Source organism: Amblyomma mixtum, chromosome 3 (genome assembly GCF_055824585.1).
Source record: "Amblyomma mixtum isolate Tamu chromosome 3, ASM5582458v1, whole genome shotgun sequence".
NCBI classification, from domain to species: Eukaryota; Metazoa; Arthropoda; class Arachnida; order Ixodida; family Ixodidae; genus Amblyomma; species Amblyomma mixtum.
In genome coordinates this window covers 316892201-316910802 of record NC_143014.1, presented here as the reverse complement: position 1 = coordinate 316910802, position 18602 = coordinate 316892201, and the positions used below count along the sequence as shown (strand labels likewise).

The following is an 18602-nucleotide window of genomic DNA, read 5'->3' as shown; positions in this document are numbered from 1 at the left end:
ACCCTCTTCCCCTGCTAAGTGCAGAAATGGCTTGCAAAATGAGACTGGTTAAAACGAACTGCCCTGAGAGCTAGCTTTTTGTCAGTGTCCATTAAAACTTTTTCTATCGTCAAGAGGCAATAATGTGATAGCCCATTGAAAAGATATCGGGAAGTTCGCTTTAACAAATGAGGGGGCGGGAAGCAAGGGAGATTGCAGCACGCGCCTCACCTCCAACATTTTTTACTGTGCCTTCTGGCCTAGTTTTTGTCACCATTGCATTGTTCGATTTGTATTTATGGACTTCGTGCTACGCAGGAGCTTGCGCTTTGGTTTTGCCGTCGCTGTATGGCTGTGATGGCACGGGGCAGAGGTCGCTGCAAGTGTAGCTAGGTTCACTAACACCGTCGACTGCTTTTGTAGCGTAAAGCTATACTAACCGGGCCAGACTCGAGCTTCGCATGAGTGTGCGCCGCACGTTATGCGCATGCGCGAGAGCCGCGTGACTTCCCGAGAGGCGCAGGTGCGTCGGCTCGTCGTCACAGCCGGTGCGCGGACCTCTCCGACGCCTGACCTTTAGCTGGAGCCGTGTTTAAGACAGTTGCGCTACTGCGCATGTGCACGGAGGGTGCGCCGCGTATACATAATGCGCTCGGCGGAAAAACGATGTTCGCGCTCGGCATGGAAGCTAAGGAGAGTTGAGCCGCTGCCAGACGGCGCAGAAGACTGGAAAATTGAAATTCTTCCGATCCCGAGGTTGTCCAAGAATAACCGTCGCTTTACGCTCCGTATATCCGGGCATAGCAGAGCAAAGCTAATTCCAATTTTTTACTTGAGTTGTATTAGACTTTAGTTATTTGGCCTGTATTAAATTTATACTTGCTCATTTCATCAGTCGTTCATGGTTGATCATAGTGTTCATTGATCACTGCAGCTTAACTTCACTTAGTTTTGGTTTCTCCACTTGTCTCATTTCGAAAATAACTACTTCTCTTATTGTACTGTGTCCTTGGGCTCCCAACCTTTTCCTTGCCTTTCAGGCACAGGCAGAACAGGAGTCCCCGGAGGACCAAGAGGCGACACTGGCCGCGGAAAAGGGGCGGCTCGAATTGCTTCTTGCAGACCTGCGTGCAAAGGTGGCAGAACAGCAGGAGGAGCTGAATGCCTCTGAGCAGGACCGCCGCGCCCTGCAGAACAGCCTGCAGGAACTTAAGGTGAGCGGTATTTCTATAACGTTGCCATCTTGCTTTAGATATTAATCCTATTTATTTCTGGCAAATTTTTATCCAGAACTTGTATGCTTGCGTCTCCGCCTTGATTTTGAGCTACCAATTTTCCTTTCGCTACCTGCTAACGCGTCTCAAATTTATTCAAATTACCCTTATCTCTAAGCTACTACCGCGGGAAGAGTGACTATGGCTATACTCTCAACATCTGGGTGCATACTGCCGCATTCTAGTGAGGTGTGTTTCATTGTATCTGCTGCTTTACCACACACTGCACATGTCATCTTCACGGTTAAATTTCTTTGCGCTCCATGTCCAGCCCTTTGCTGGTTGCCCCTTGCAGTTTGCTCCCGTGCTGTTAAGAGCTGAGGCTGTGTGCACATCTCTCCGCTTACAAGGGCCCAATAGCACCCCCAGTTCTGACCGAGGGCTGTTGTACGCATACATGTTCTTCTTCGTTGCAAACAATAAGCCTTGTAAACTGTGTTCTATCTATCCTCTAAAAAGAAAATTGTTGGAGAAAGTCTAAGAAGGAACAGCTTGCCAGGCCAGTGACCTGGCAAACTTCATTTCACCTCAACTGCAGCTTACAACTTTTAGATGATACGTCAATATCAGCATCCGTTCCGCGCCAAAAAAAAAGCTTATTTCCCGTAGTGCGCAGCGCTTTTTCCGAACTGTGCAGCGCTTTTCCCGAACTGCGCAACGGTGGAATGCAGGGCATACCACAAGCGCTATTTGTTGCACAGTATGAGTATCGGAAAATGTCCTGATCCTGTCCTTGTCCTGTCCTTGTCCACTCTTGCTACTCACCTGGGCAAAAAATCTTTCAGACCAGCACAAGCTGCGACATGTCCCACTGGTTGCAGTGGCTATTCGCTTCAGTCACGTTTGTCATAGCGAGCCCCTCTTTCCTCTTTCCTTGTCTGCTGAATAGCTAAGGAGGACCTTGATTCTGGCAGTCTTGATGCTATAGGCAGCATAAGAAGGCTCTTGCTCAGCTTCCACCCTCACTGCTCAACCACGTTTCTAAGTGACACTCACGGTAATACAGGACATGCTGCGTCTGCCGCTACGGATGACGGTAGCGCAGGAAACCAAAGTGATGTTCAACAGTCTAGCAACGGAACAGCAGTTCGCAATTGGTAGCGAGGTGCTGGAAGTAGTAAGGGAATGGGGCGGAGCGCGTATCGCAGGCTCTCTCGGATCATGAATTGCAGTTTGTCAATATTCCTGAAGAGAAGAGCATACAACAGCTGTATCTTACGGGTACTCACCTATGGGGCAGAAACGTGGAGGCTAACAAACAGGGTTTAGCTTCAGTTAAGGACCATTCAGCCAGGTATGGAAAGAAAATGATAGCTGTAACGTTAAGAGATCGGAAGCTGGCGGAGTGTGTTAGGGAACAAACGTGGGTTAAGAACATCCTAGTTGAAATCAAGAGGAAGAAATGGGCTTGGGCAGGGCATGTAATGTGAAGGCAAGATAACCGTTAGGCCTTAAGGGTAATGGAGTGGATTCCATGTGAAGTCAAACGTAGCAGGGGGCGGCAGACAGTTAGGTGGGCGGATGAGATTAAGAAGTTGGCGTGGATACGGTGGCCGCAACTGGCAAAGGACAGCATTAATTGGAGAGACATGGGAGAGGCCTTTGCCCTGCAGTGGTCATAGTCAGGCTGGTGATGATCAGCATATTCGCGATCGATACTTCGGACTCGAGCCAAAATAAAGTCCCTGTGAGGTGTGTCATGGTTCCTGAGTGAGGTCTGAAATATCGCGCAAGGTCAAGATTATGATTGTGATTTCAACAGGTCAAGGAAAACGGAAACATGGCCAGGCATGATGCGTATGCTACTGTACATCGCTTGTTTCTTCTAGGGATGGTGAAACTTGAAGGCAATGCCTTTATGGTCTGCTGTGAAGGTGCTATGCTGTTGCTTCATTTGCTGCAAGTGAGCACGGACCGGTGTATATTCGGTCTCCTCTGCACGCGGTGTCGCAGGGCAATATCCGCGTGTTGTGCAGCCTGCGTCTCCTCCTGCCCTCCGAGAAAGCTCCGCAGCGACCTTTCCTGATGCTGCCAGATGAGCGGATCGTCGAGGTGCTCCGCACGGACCCGGAAGTGAGCGGGACCCTGTGGCCATAGGGCTTTCGTAACCGTGCCAGTGGTGTGGTTGTGCCACACTTCCTGGATTAAATTTACAGAATTTAACTATTGTTGTGCTACTTGTGAGCGTGAAGGCCAACTGAAAACTGCATGGCAGTGCAAGTGGGTGGCAAGACACCCTGGACTGCTTGTTTCCCATGGTGGACTGCATGTTCTGTCGGCATGCTGTAGAACTCCGAAACATCAGAGAGATAGCCGTGTTGGCATTCTGTTTGCATCACCCGACAGGCATAAGCAATATATTGTCACGTTGTAGTGACGGCAGTCCAGCGGTCATGAAAACACCAACAAGACTTGGAAACGAAGCTCTTTATTTGGGCTGACTTGCGCCCGGAAAAGAACTGAATCACTCGGCGGCGGGGTAAGCAACAAACGTGCTCGTCGGTCGTCGAACTACGAATGCCCGCCGCTCGCGGCATCGCTCAATTTAAAACCGGCAAAGAAACTTCCAGATAGCAGGACAAGATCATCTACAGTAATCTGGAAAAAGCTAGATGCAGCCTTTCATGGCTGCGATCAATCGAGATTAGACTGGTCGCTTCTCGCGTCACGAACAAAAATGATAACAGCCCTTCCCTGCAGCCTTGAGCGTGAACGAATAAACACTACAGTGATACGTGGGATTACCCCCTTCCAAAGAAGCATCGTCTAGATGCTTTAAAATGAAAATAAACACGGAAAATGAAACTTCGAGTTCTTTAGCGTTCATAATATGGCTTCAGGCGTACGACATGTACGACTTCCGGGCGTGGGCGGCGTCGCTGAGATGCTGTAGTGGCGTCGGGGATGACTTCATAGTCGAGGTCACCGATGCGACGGAGAACCCTGTACGGGCCAAAGTAGCATCGCAGCAACTTTTCGCTCAATCCACGGCGGCGAACTGGCGTCCATATCCAAACCCGATCACCTGGCTTGTAATGCGTGTCTCGTCGGCGCAGATTGTAGCGTCGGGCGTCGGTGTGCTGCTGGTCTTGAATGCGAAGCCGCGCAAGTCTTCGGGCTTCCTCGGCGCGATGAAGGTAGGCGGCGACGTCGAGGTTGTCTTCGTCGGAAACGTGCGGGAGCATTGCGTCGAGTGTTGTCGTGGGCTTCCTGCCGTATACCAGCTGGAATGGGGTAAACCTGGTTGTCTCCTGGACGGCAGTATTATAAGCGAAGATCACGTAGGGCAGAATGGAGTCCCACGTCTTGTGTTCGGCGTCGATGTACATGGAGAGCATGTCTGCGATGGTCTTGTTGAGACGCTCTGTGAGTCCGTTGGTTTGTGGATGATAGGCAGTGGTCCTCCGATGGCTTGTCTGGCTGTAGTTTAAAATGGCTTGCGTCAGCTCCGCTGTAAACGCCGTTCATCTGTCTGTGATGAGCACTTCCGGGGCGCCGTGTCGCAGGAGAATTTGTTCGACAAAAAATTTTGCGACTTCTGTTGCGGCACCACTAGGCAACGCTTTTGCTTCTGCGTAGCGGGTCATGTAGTCGCTGGCCACGATGATCCACTTGTTTCCTGATGAAGAGGTCGGAAAGGGGCCGAGGGGGTCCATCCCTATTTGCTGAAAGGGCTTAGTTGGCGGTGGTATGGGGTTCAGGAGTCCGGCTGGTCTAGTCGGAGGCGTTTTGCGTCGCTGACACTCACGGCACGTTTTCACGTAATGGGAAACGTCGGTAGCTAGCCGTGGCCAATAGTACTTCTCCTGGATGCGGTGCAACGTGTGAGCAATCCCGAGATGTCCTGCAGTCGGCTCATCATGACATGCCTGCATAATTTCTTGCCTGAGATTTTTGGGCACGCCAAGAAGATGCACTGTCCTGTTCGGCGTGAAGTTCTTCTTCAGGAGGACATTATTGTGAAGGACGAAGGACGACAGTTGTCGCTTGAACTCTCGGGGAGGCGATGCGGTCTTGCCTTTCAGATAATCAACTAGGCTTTGCAAGCCAGGATCTGAGTGCTGCTGCTGCGCGAAACTGCTGGCGCTTACCTGTCCTAAGAAAGCGTCCTCGTCTTCCTCTTCGGGTGCTGCGTAGACAGGAGCTCGTGACAAGCAGTCTGCATCGGAATGCTTGCGGCCAGATTTGTAGACTACAGTTATGTCGAATTCTTGAAGACGCAGGCTCCAACGAGCAAGGCGGCCGGAGGGATCTTTCAAATTGGCCAGCCAGCACAGAGCATGGTGATCGCTCACAACCTTGAATGGTCGTCCGTATAGGTAGGGGCGAAATTTGGACGTGGCCCAAATAATGGCGAGACATTCTTTCTCTGTCGTAGAATAGTTGGCTTCGGCTCTCGACAGTCAACGGCTAGCGTACGCGATAACTTTCTCCTGTCTGCCATGTTTCGGAACGAGGACCGCTCCTAAGCCCACCCCGCTTGCATCGGTATGAACTTCGGTTTCGGCGTTTTCATCAAAGTGCCCGAGCACAGGAGGGGACTGTAAGCGGCGTTTCAGCTCGTTGAAAGCTTCCTCTTGTGGCGTTTCCCATTTAAAAGGCACGTCATCCTTGGTAAGTTGAGTCAAAGGTTCAGCGATGCGCGAAAAGTTTTTGACGAATCGTCGGTAATAAGCGTACAATCCAAGGAATCTGCGTATAGCCTTCTTGTCATTAGGCTGTGGAAACTCTGCGATCGCAGCCGTCTTCTGGGGGTCTGGGCGAACTCCATCCTTGCTTACGACGTGACCAAGGAACAGCAGCTCCTCGTCGGCGAAGTGGCACTTCTCTGGTTTCAGTGTCAGGGCTGAAGACTTGGTCGTTTCCAGCACTATCCGAAGCCTTCTGAGGTGGTCTTCATAGCTTGAGGAGAAGACAACAACGTCATCTAAGTAGACTAGGCAAATCTGCCACTTCAAGCCTGTGAGCACCGTATCCATTACTCGCTGGAACGTCGCAAGGGCAGAGCAGAGGCCGAACGGCATCACCTTGAACTCGAAGAGTCCGTCTGGCGTGATGAACGCAGTCTTCTCGCGATCTCTTTCGTCGACTTCAATTTGCCAGTAGCCGCTCTTCAGGTCCATCGATGAGAAGTACTTAGCGTTGCACAGCCGGTCCAGTGTATCGTCGATGCGGGGGAGGGGGTAGACATCCTTCTGCGTAATGTTGTTCAGGCGGCGGTAATCGACGCAAAAGCGAAGGGTTCCGTCTTTCTTTTTCACTAGGACGACCGGTGCTGCCCAGGGGCTCCTCGATGGCTGTATGACGTCGTCACGAAGCATTTCCTCAACTTGCTTGCGGATAGCTTGGCGTTCTAGCGGCGATACGCGGTAGGAGCTCTGTCGGAGTGGTCGTGCGTGTTCGTCTGTGACAATGCGGTGCTTGGCAAGCCGGGTTCGTCGCACATTCGATGCTGATGAGAAGCAATCGGTGTACCTTTGAAGAAGACTGCGTATTTGGTCTTGTCTGCTCCGGGGTAATGCCGGGTTGATGTCGAACGTGGGTTGATGGCCTTGGTCAGATGGTTCTGCGGGTTGGTCGGGTAGGGCAAATACGTCTCTGATGTCTGCCAGCTCGTCGAGGAAAGCGATCGTCGTACCTTTGTTTAGATGCCGGTATTCTTCCTTGAAGTTGGTTAGCAACACCTGGGCTTGGCCATTTCGGATTTCGGCCACTCCCCTCGGGACGCCCAATCCTCGATCCAGGAGTAACTGGGTGTTCCCCTCGATAACGCCTTCGGCATTTTCGATGTCTCCAGTACCTATGCTGACGAGAACACTTGATCGGGGCGGCACGCTCAATGCTTCATCGAGGACGTTTAAGGCAACGTGATGAGTCGCGCCCGTCGCAACAGGTATGGCTTTTTCCGTGGAAAGCTTGATCGACTTAGATCGAAGGTCTATGATCGCCCGATGTTCGTTCAGGAAGTCCATTCCCAAAATCACGTCTCTCGAGCATTGCTGTAGGATCAGGAAGGTTGTCGCATTGGTTCTCCCATTTACAGTAACTCTCGCGATGCAGCGTGCTTACGGCGTAATCAGGTTGCCACCTGCGGTGCGGATCAGCGGGCCATCCCAGGTTGTTGTTACCTTCCTGAGTCGGACAGCGAGTGGGCCACTCATGACAGAGTAGTCAGCTCCCGTGTCCACCAAGGCAGTAACCGCGTGACCGTCGACCGTAACTTCAAGGTCACTTGTTCGCGTTCTCGTATTGTACGTTGTCTTCGGTGTCCGATCTCGGCTTCGTCGAGTAGTGAGGCTGCGGTGGGCGTACTGCGACGTTACTTCACTGGGCAGCGGTAAAAGCTTCAAGTCTGGCCGCGTCGTCGTCATCGTCGGTGTCGTCGTCGTCGGTGTCGTCGTCGTAGTTGAGGCATGGTCTTGAGTACTCGTCGATGGAGGATCTTTGTCATTGCGCCTAGAAGCGACCTCACCTCCAGAGGCTGCTTTATTTAGTTTAACCTTCGGGGGCTGGGGGAGCGTCCACGCACGGCGTAACCTCGGCTAGGAGATACAAAGCGCGGGGACGATGGCGACGGGGAACGTGTAAGGCGGCTCGGCGATGAGTATTCTTCCCGACGTAAAAACTCCTCGATTTCGGCTGGTCGCTGGCCGGGTCGGGGTCGTGGAGCATCGTAAGAGAACCCTCGGATGCCCAGTCTTCTGTATGGGCAGTGCCGGAGGACGTGACCGGCTTCGCCACAGTGGAAGGATAGTGGGCGGCACTGGTCGGGAGTTCTCCACTCGTCGCATTTCCTCGGCTGCGCGCGTCGCTCGTAGGACGGGCGGGCTGGGTGAGTGGGCGGCGGTCCAACGCAGCTGGCTGAGGGCGATAGGGGCTTGGGTCCCGTCGTCGAGGTGCAGGACTGCGCACAGCTGCGGCGTAAGTCATGGCTGGGGGCTGCAGAGGCTGCGTTGGTGTCGGCGTCACACCCAAGGCCTGTTCAACCTCGTCCCGGATGACGTCAGTGAGCGATGAAATTTGCGGCTGCGTTCCCGTTGGCAGCAATCGTCGGAGCTCCTCTCGCACAACTTCACGTATAACCTCCCGCAGGTTATCGTTGTTAGCGGTATCCATGCAGCTTGCTGACAAAAAGCGCTGCTGGCGGTGATACTGGCGGGCTCGGGCGTCAAGAGTTTTCTCCATTGTGGATGCCTCTTCTACGAATTCCGCGACGGTTTTCGGTGGGTTGCGAACGAGGCCGGAAAATAGTTGCTCTTTAACTCCTCGCATAAGCAACTTCACCTTCTCTTCTTCCTTCATGCTCGCGTCGGCACGCCGGAAGAGACGCTCCATTTCCTCAGTGTACACAGCAACGGTCTCGTTTGGATGTTGTATGCGAGACTGTAGCAGCTGCTGGGCTCTCTCCTTTCGCACGACGTTCGTGAAGGTCTTTAGAAGCTGCTCCTTGAAGGTTTCCCAGTTCGTGAGGTTAGCTTCCTCATTCTCAAACCAGACTTTTGCTGGTCCCTCCAAGGCGAAGAAGACGTACCTAAGTTTCGTGGCATCGTCCCAGTTGTTGAAGATAGCCACACGGTCGAACTGCTCCAGCCATTCCTCGGGGTCGGCGCCAGGCGAAGCGTCGAAGGCCGGTGGCACCCGGGGCTGGTGAAGAATGATTGGAGTCGTCGTCTGGGGCAAGCTCATGGTAGATGTTGCGGCTGGCTTCCGCTTCCGGGTAGGGTCCGGCAGAGTCCCGAACTCTGGTGCGTCCCCTTGCAGGCGTCGGCTAGCGCGGTGGATTGGACTCAGGTCCTGCGGTTGATGACTCAGAGGGCTGACGTCACGGCTTGTAGGGGGTGTCCGGTACATGGAAGGCTACCCAGCACCTCCACCAGATGTCACGTTGTAGTGACGGCAGTCCAGCGGTCATGAAAACACAGACAAGACTTGGAAACGAAGCTCTTTATTTGGGCTGACTTGCGCCCGGAAAAGAACTGAATCACTCGGCGGCGGGGTAAGCAACAAACGTGCTCGTCGGTCGTCGAACTACGAATGCCCGCCGCTCGCGGCATCGCTCAATTTAAAACCGGCAAAGAAACTTCCAGATAGCAGGACAAGATCATCTACAGTAATCTGGAAAAAGCTAGATGCAGCCTTTCATGGCTGCGATCAATCGAGATTAGACTGGTCGCTTCTCGCGTCACGAACAAAAATGATAACAGCCCTTTCCTGCAGCCTTGAGCGTGAACGAATAAACACTACAGTGATACGTGGCAATATTGTACTTTGAAATTTGAAAGGGATTATTAGTGTTTTGTCTCCAAGGCTCGCTGAATTCTCACTCTTTCATAAAGCCAAGCGTTGAACGCCTCATTTCGCGTGCTACCAATATGCGTTGTATCAATTAAAAACTGCTGAAATTGTTCACACAGAGCCCAATCACCCGTTTCTAATCAGTTTGTTTACAATTCCACCCCAAAATACGGGAGGTACAGCCAACCACAAGTTTAATCTGCCTGCGTCTCATGATATACACAGTACGAGGGGGTACCCAAAAGAAACCGGACTAAATTTTTTGGTCGGCAAAGCTTCTGTGGTACCGCGTTTTGCCACTAGGAGCGCATAGAACGAACATTCCAGAGTCAGTAAGCCGAGTGCCATCGTTAAAGGAGGTAAGACTAGTTTATGCAGAGTTTTAGAGTGACGACTGTTTTGTGTGAACGTCGTTTTTGCAATGGCTGATTTTCGTGAACAGCGTGCGCCGGTGATATTTTGATTTTTGCCCGGAAAAAGTTGAATGGAAACTCTTGAAATATTAAGAAAGACGTACAAGGACGATGCTATGGGGACAACTCAAGTGTTCCTGAATCGAATCCTGAATCAAAGCAACAATCATGCCAATGGAAAACTTCAAATTCACCTCGCCTCAAGAAAGCTCGTCAGGTGAAACCAAACCTCAAAACAATGCTGATTTGTTTTTTCGACGACGTGAGAGAAGTCGCCCATCGAGAATTTGTTTCGCAGGGTCAGACAGTTAGGCAGGCTTTCTACTTGGATGTTTTGAAAAGATTGGGCAACAGTGTGCGGTGGAAGTGGCCAGATTTGTGGCGGTCGAGTGACTGGGTTTTCCATCATGGCAATGCCCCTGCTCACACAGTTCTGTCTCTACGACAATTTTGGACCAAAAATGGCATGACCCCTATTCCTCACCCCTCATACTATCCCGACCTTGCCCCGTTCTACTTTCATTGTTTCCTAGAATGAGAAAATAGGTTAATGGAAAGCGTTTCGCTGATGTTACTGAGGTGAAGAAAAAAACGACGGAGACACTGTCAAGCATCACAAAAGATGAATTTAAACAATATTTTGAAAAATGTAATGAAAGATTCGACAAGCGTATCATTGCGAGTGGGGAATACTTTGAAGTAGATTGAAGGTCTGTGCTTAAAATGTGAACAAATAAGTTCAAACAAAAATAAGTCCGGTTTCTTTTGGGTACCCCCTCGTATAACGCTTGAAGTATTTAATGGGGAACTACCCTGGAATTCACTGCCAGTACACATGAAGTCAGCCCTTAATTTTAAGGCAGCACCAAAGATATATTTTTGAGGAGTGCCTGCAATACTTAGCTGATAGGTGGGTTTATCTTAGAATATATTGCAACAAGCAATGAACTAATGTCTTTTTCAAGTTGTTATTTAACAAGATGTAATTTACGGTTACGTTTGCGCAGGCCGACACAGATCCCGGAGCTTTGTATTTTGTAAATTTTGTAATTACCCGATTTCAAGAAGAGAATGTGCTACAGTGATATTTTTGTTCGGTCATTCTGTTCACGTGCATGACATGACGTGGTCTATTTCGGCTGCATAATTTGTTTGCTGATCTGCTGCTGCTTGAATTTGAAAGTTTTTCGTTTGGACCCGTGATTAGCCAATGACTGCGCGTCCAATAACTGCTTTTCTAGTTTGCATAACATGCTGTCATAATTGCAAAAAAAAGGAAATATGCTTCAACAAAAAAGCACAGTAGATGTTCATTAAAATTCATTACACTCATTTCAAACAAGGGCTCCGGTGTGGCAAACAATGTGAGGATATTTCCTAGCGCTGGAGAGATTGGATGCTGCCCTTATAAAAATTTCTATAGACAGTCCATAGACTGTCTATAGACTTTAGTCTATGAAGTCTATAGACTGTCTATAGACAAATCCTTTCGACTGGTATATAGACAGTCTATAGATTTATGGCCATACACTTTTAGTAGACTTTTGTCTATAGACAGTCTATAGACAATGTCTACTGAAAGTCTATAGGTCTATAGGAAGTCTATAGACACATGTCTATAGACAGTCTATAGACGATCTATAGACTTATGGTCATACATTTCCTATAGAGCTGTCTATAGACCGTCTATAGACACTTGTCTATAGACGGACTATAGACTTATGGCCATAGACTTCCTGTAGATTACTTTCTATAGACAGTCTACAGACAAAAGTCTACTGGTCCAGTAGACAGATGTCTATAGACTGTCTATAGACATCCCATAGGTCTGTGGCCTGGCAGTGCTATAGACCTTTGTCTATAGACGGTCTATAGACCTCTGTCTACTAAACTATTTGTAGACCATTATCTATAGACTGCCTATAGAGTGTCCACAATCATTGAAAAAGGTCACCAGACAGAGTTCACACATGAAACAATCAATATACTTACAAATTTAGTTTATTTCCAAGCTATCCAGGCTGGGAATATGCAATACATGCACCATAAAAACGCACCACAGTAACATAAAAGTTGAAAGTAACAGTCCGGCTAGTTTCCTCAGAAGCATTCTTGTGGCCTGTTGTCTGCAGTAAATCATCCGGGCATGTTCACCTGTACAGCACAAAGGAAAAAATAATATAAGAGGAACTGAAAAAAAATTCCCATTCCATCTCTCCACATGTGCTTTACAATGCAAGGCATATCCTGGCTATGCCGTTATAGAAAGGCAATCTTGATCTTTTGGTTTGGTTTTATGGGGTTCAAAGACCCAAGGCGACACAGGCTACGAGACGCTGAAGTGAAAGGATGGGGAATAATTTCGGTCACCTGTGCAGAGTACACAGGCCTTTAGCATTTTGCCTCTATTAAAATGCGACCGCCTAGGTCGGAATCGAACCTGCATCTTTCAGGTCGCCATACGAACATGATAGCCACTGAGCTATCACGCCGGCTCAATCATTTCAGTAAATACACGACAGATTATAAGTGTCGTCATAAAACATTGTAACAAAGACCCCTAATCCCTGGAGCACTCTACTCTGAATCCAGTACTGATATTGATTTCTGTATGGCAATACTGTTACAGCCAATACTGATCTCTTTATGACAATCCTTTTACACTATTTGTAACAGAAGACTTCGAACAATTGTGCCACATATCTGCATTGACTCGCAAGGAGCTGTTAAGAATGCCACCTCCATAAAATACAGATTCAGTGCACCTTACAGAGGGATCCAAAAAGGAGAATATTGCAGCATTTATTCTTATAACCGCTATAGAAGAAGCGCTTCAGAATACCCTGCCTGTATTAAGCCTGGTACACCCGGCCAAATTTTTAACTGCCTCGGGTGTTGCATTGCTAAATGCACCTTGTAAAAAAGGTGCCTTTCGGCTAAACTGCTGGCATATTCATGCTGTAATTTAACGAGTGAAATGTCATTTCGTGGTTCCTTTTTGTTCATATAATGTTTGAGTGCAGTACTTGCGTGTTTAGATCAACGTTATCAGAAACATTCGTCTGCCACTACGAACAGCTGAAATAAGCGGCATACGCAGCAATGGATCTGGTCCATATGGCCTCATCCTCTGGGTAAAGTACCACTCCTTTCATGGCGGACAAGTCGTTTACCCAGATTAGAGCAAATGCGCCACCAGAACCATTGCTGCGTATTCCGCTTGTTTCGGCTCTTCGTAGCGGCAGACGATGAATATTTCTGATAACTTTGATCTAAACATGCAAGTACTCCACTCAAACATTATATTAACAAAAAGAAACTATGAAATGCCATCTCACGTGTCAAATTACAACATGAATATGCAAGCAGTGTGGCCAAAAGGCCCCTTTTTACAAGGTGCATTTAGCGATGCAACACCTAAGCCAGTTAAAGATTTGGACGAGTGTACGTAAGCCGATACTCAAACGGGCACAAGCTATACAAAACCTGCAGGCAGAAGCAACCAGTTCACCACAGATATGCGCCTATAACTTGAAGCACAAAGACGGAACAGCATACTCGTACATCTGCGCGCGCTCTTAGAAACAAGCGGGTTGCAGCGCTTCCATGCCGCGCTCATTATTCAGAAAACTAATATAGCACACAGAGGCGGCAGCTGCGCCGTTTCAAAAGCAGTCGCGAGGTTGAGACAGCAAATTACTGTCACGATAAAATACCGTCTGAAATTCACTTAGTTTTTCCTTCAAGTGCAGCTCCAACAGCGCAGTAAAGAGGTGTGTTTCTTGCATGGAGGCAGCCTAACCCAACGCTGCTATAAAAATCTGCGAAAGCATTTAACGTGCTCAAAGTAGAAAGTATTTCAATGAAACAATTAACGCCTTCAACAGGCGCATCCATAATAACACGAGAGCTTAATTTAATTTTAGGCGCAAATAAGCGGCGAGTCACATCGGCGCTTTCGTAACGTAGCAGTCTGAAATCAGAAACACATACTTTGCCTCTCGCGCAAATGGTATTAGAAATCTGTGCACGCGTGAGCGGGATTCATGAACGAACCACTCGGAACGAAATGTAAGCCACCTCTTGTCGAGCCGACCTTTACCCAGCTTTCAAAATGAAGTGCCCGCAAGCCAGCGGCGGCGGCCAACGGCTCTGATGACAGACACGGACGAATCCATACGTGTGCAACGAAGGGGAGATCGGATGGAGCTCGTGGGTTCTTCGCGGTGTTTGAGCACGCCGGCCATTCGAGCCGGCAACGAATTTTATTCACCCATCACACTACAAGCATTCCACCAGCGCCCCTTGAATACAACTCTGACAAACATCTCGCGCTCCAGTCTATAGCGTTACAAGACACCTTTGCTGAAACGTCGGCGTCCACGACGCGCACCGAGCGAGCGTCCATACGTAGCAAGCAATGCACACCTAAAAAAGAACAGCACTCCATGGTCCAGACAGGCGATAACACAAAGATAAGAAAATAAATGTAATCCACCACTGAACGAGACTATGTAAGTACGTTTTCGGAGGTGCAAAGTAAATTGAGCTCACAAGGCGCTAACTAACACACAGTTCCATTTCGGCCGTCATTCACAGGCTCAACGACATTTCTGGCCGCGCATCTACCTTGAAACACGAAAAATCGAGTAGACAGCTCGCGAGGAGCGGCTTATCATCAAGGGCATCGCAGAGACTGCCTTTCCGCGCGTTAGTAAAGACAGCGGGACAGAGATAAGCGGCATTAGTCGAGAACCCGATGGCTTCCGCCTTAGAAACGAAGATAGGACGTTTGTAACTGCGCACATAATCTGTTCTGCACACACAGCTCTGCTTAGAGTGGTTTAGGAGACCAAATGAATAAAATATAAACGTGTAGACTTACCGTAAGCGGACGATGAAGCTGGATTTTGAAGAAAACATAATCCGCGAAAAACACGCCAACGCCATGATGCAGCCACGCACAGGGTTGTTTGCAGCCCGAATGATTTTCCACCGTCTCGCGGTAAAATGGGTAAAACGTGAAACAGAAACCCATTTCAGGGTCGTATCTTTATCGCTCGCACTCTTGCCGTGTGCAGCTTGATCTGATATCCAAGACCAAGCTTAAGTTCTTCGCTTACCTCTAAAAATCTTATTGTTTTCGTGAAAACAGAACCGAAATCTAACTTCTTGTCGGTATACGCGCCGCATCTCCCACCGAATAGTATGTGGTACAATTCTCAAATAATAATTATAAGGTTGCATAGTATATAACGTCTTTTTTGCGTGTGCTCGTGTTTAGAAAACTGATATGCGCCACATCAGCGTGTCATCGGCTCCGAAGCAACAAGTGCAAGGAGGGTAGGAACGAAAAATTACTGGCTTTGCGATTGTTGCGTCGCAGCACTTATTCACGTGAATACAAACTGCAAAGGTAGAAATGGCAGATGTTAATCGCACAGAGGACCAGGCTCTTTGAGATCAATCGAAGATGTTTCTAAGGGATGGGCGCTTCCTTGAATTCTCACACCCGTATTTCCCCCTTTATTTTCAGGACGTTTTAAAAAGAAATGTAGAACCGTTGATGAAATGTTTCTGATTTCAGCGCGTTGGACAGTAACGATAGAAAGATGGAATGGAATTGTGTAGAGCGATTTCTTTAAGGGACAGTGTATTCGTTCGATGTAGTACAGTTTGCGGGCGCCCTTACTTAAAGAACGGCTGCCTTTCCTCGGCTTACTTGTTATCATTAAATATCTAATTCTATTGACAATATACGTCACGGTATAACGAAAAGGAGCTTGTCAATGCTCCTGAAAACAATATACAGGAGGGTGTTGTAATGGTCTTACGCAATACTTTTTAATTTCCGTAATAGCGAAGGAGGTGGGGGACTCCCGACAGAGTTGCGGTCACTAGATGCAGGTCCCCTCAACATGCAGTGCAAAAAGAAATTGACATTGTTCTGGACTTAGTCGAAAGTCAGTGTATCGAACATTGTTAAATAAAATTACGATTGTTATAGACTGGTCTATAGGCAGTAGACAATCTATAGTGTACAGTCTATAGACAAAAGGAAATTGAAGCAGCTATAGACCGTAGTCTATAGAGAGTCTATAGACCGTCTATAGACGAAAAGAAATTGAGGCAGCTATAGACTTTGGTCTATAGAGAGTCTATGGACCGTCTATAGATGAAAGGATATTGTGGCAGCTATATACCTTAGTCTATAGACCGTCTATAGACGAAAGGAAACTGAAGCAGTTATAGACTTCAGTCTATAGACAGTCTATAGACAAAAGGAAATTGAGGCAGCTATAGACCTTAGTCTATAGCGAGTCTATAGACCGTCTATAGACGAAATGAAATTGAAGCAATTATAGACTTTAGTCTATAGACAGTCTATAGACAAAAGGAAATTGAGGCGGCTATAGACCTTAGGCTATAGCGAGTCTATAGACCGTCTATAGACGAAAGGAAATGGTGGTAGTTATAGACTTCAGTCTATAGAGAGTCTATAGACCGTCTATAGACAAAAGTTAATTGAGCCAACTATAGACTTTAGTCTATAAAATGTCTATAGACATTCTATAGACAAAAGGAAATTTGAGCCAGCTATAGACTTTAGTCTATAAAGTGTCTATAGACAGTCTATAGACGAAAGGAAATTGAGGCAGCTATGGACCTTAGTCTATAGAGGTTCTATAGACAGTCTATAGACGAAAGGAAATTGAGGCGGCTATGGACCTTAGTCTATAGAGAGTCTATAGACAGTCTATAGACGAAAGGAAATTGAGGCGGCTATAGACCTTAGTCTATAGAGAGTCTATAGACAGTCTATAGACAAAAGGAAATTGAAGCAGCTATAGACTTTAGTCCATAGATTTTCTATAGACTGTCTATAGACAAAAGGAAAAGTCTATAGGATGGCTATAGAGTCTATAAAAAGTCTATAGAAAGTCTATAGACCATTTTTATAAGGGTGGGCCGCTAAGCTGTGCTGCTCTCTGCATGACACCAACCAGCCCAAAGTTCCATGTTAGTAAATTTTATTTCCTATTGTGTAAAAGAGCAATGAAGAAATTCTTTTACGGTGAATGCAAACCACGGCGCCTTCTCAGAAGGTCTGTGCAGCGCTTTAAGTGAACAAAAAATTGTGGAACACTACATTACAGGAAAACTCACGCTCGTGAAAGATAGATTTCAGCCTTTTGTGCGAGGCTGTGGGGCAGCTACCTTGTGGGGATTGGAAAGCACTTAGGCACTTTTGTGCCTAGCGGCGCCAGGCACACAATTCTGGTACGGTCATATATATTGCGTGCATGCCTAAATAGGTTTTCCCTTTGCTAATGGTTTTACCTCTCGATATTTCCAACTGCCCAGCCTTGCTCTACATACAAAATCTAACCTTGACTGCCCAGTGCAATGGCACCTCTACAGCCAAGCGAAATTCTCTCTGGGCTCAACATTGTGCATTCGGTACATTGCACATTGGTCACTGCAGATTTGTTTTCCGCATCGAGGTGTGATCTGTCGTCCATGGCTGGTCAGCCCTGCACAGTGGGGGCAAGTGTGGGTGTTTCTGCCTCGTCCGTACAGGTGCAACGGGAGACCGTCCTGACATTCAGCTTTGACCGAGTGTTCCCGGGCGTGGCCAGTCAGGCGGAGGTGTACGCCCAAGTCTCCCAGCTGGTGCATACTGCTCTGGACGGCTATCACGTGTGCATCTTTGCCTACGGCCAGGCGGACGCCGGCAAGACCAACACCATGGAGGGGGACCTGGATGACGAGCTGAGCGGCATCATCCCGCGGGCCCACCACCAGGTCTTCGAGGCATCCCAGAAGCAGCCCCAGTGGACGGTCAGTTTGCGCAGGAAGGGAGGAGGGAGCGTGGACGCTCTTGCGCTACTGCTCTTCAAGCCTGACATTGACTGCACCCCTTTTTGATTCCACAGAGTGATGATTGACGTGGCTTGCCTCCCTTGCAGTACACCATGGTGGCCAGCTTTGTGGAGGTGTACAACGAGACCCTGCGCGACCTCCTGGTGCCTCCCTCCCAAGCAGACAAGGCCCCGCCGCTGCAGCTGAAGATGAGCAGCAAGGACGCGCCCGTCACGGTGGCCAGCCTGGCTGAGGTGCCAGCCCAGTCAGCCCAACAGGTATCTTAATAAGTACCTTAACAGCGTGTAGGGAAAACTTCATTGGCTGCTCTAGTGACGGTGATGTTTCACACTGTATCTCACCATTTGCGTGTGCATACTCATCGTATAGTGTAGTGCTCTACAATGAGTCTGGAGCTTTTGCTCGCTTTTACCGGACAATGCATTTTCCCCGACCGTCATCGCCAGTGGAAAGGGACTCTGTACCCACCTCGTGCAGTGCATGTTAGGTGGTGAGGGGCATACATCGCAGCATGCTACAACAGAATTAATTCGTGGCATGACCCATGGTCATGTCCCTTATAGGGGTGTCATCGGTAATATTGGGAGAGCTGCAGACATAAGAGAAGCACGACTCTGGCACGCATTGAAAACTCTTGTCTGCCCATAAACCGCTGTAGCCATCTAAGGCTGGCATGCAAATTTCGTGTGATATGTTTAGTGCGTAGGCCAGCTTGATAGCTTCCATGTGTGCCATCTCAGTAGCCCGTTGAGCTCAG

General features: G+C 48.5%; 1 protein-coding gene across 1 annotated transcript in view; it reads left to right on the top strand.

Annotated features, from left to right (window-relative positions):
• LOC149355712 (uncharacterized) overlaps positions 1-18111 on the top strand; it is a 36960-nt gene extending 18849 nt beyond the window's left edge. Inside the window, exons 7-10 of the mRNA XM_089576168.1 lie at positions 1026-1193; positions 3207-3326; positions 17543-17803; positions 17932-18111. Coding sequence (XP_089432294.1) covers positions 1026-1193; positions 3207-3326; positions 17543-17803; positions 17932-18111 — 729 coding nt within the window. The remainder of the gene's footprint in view (positions 1-1025; positions 1194-3206; positions 3327-17542; positions 17804-17931) is intronic.
• Positions 18112-18602: the final 491 nt, after the last annotated feature.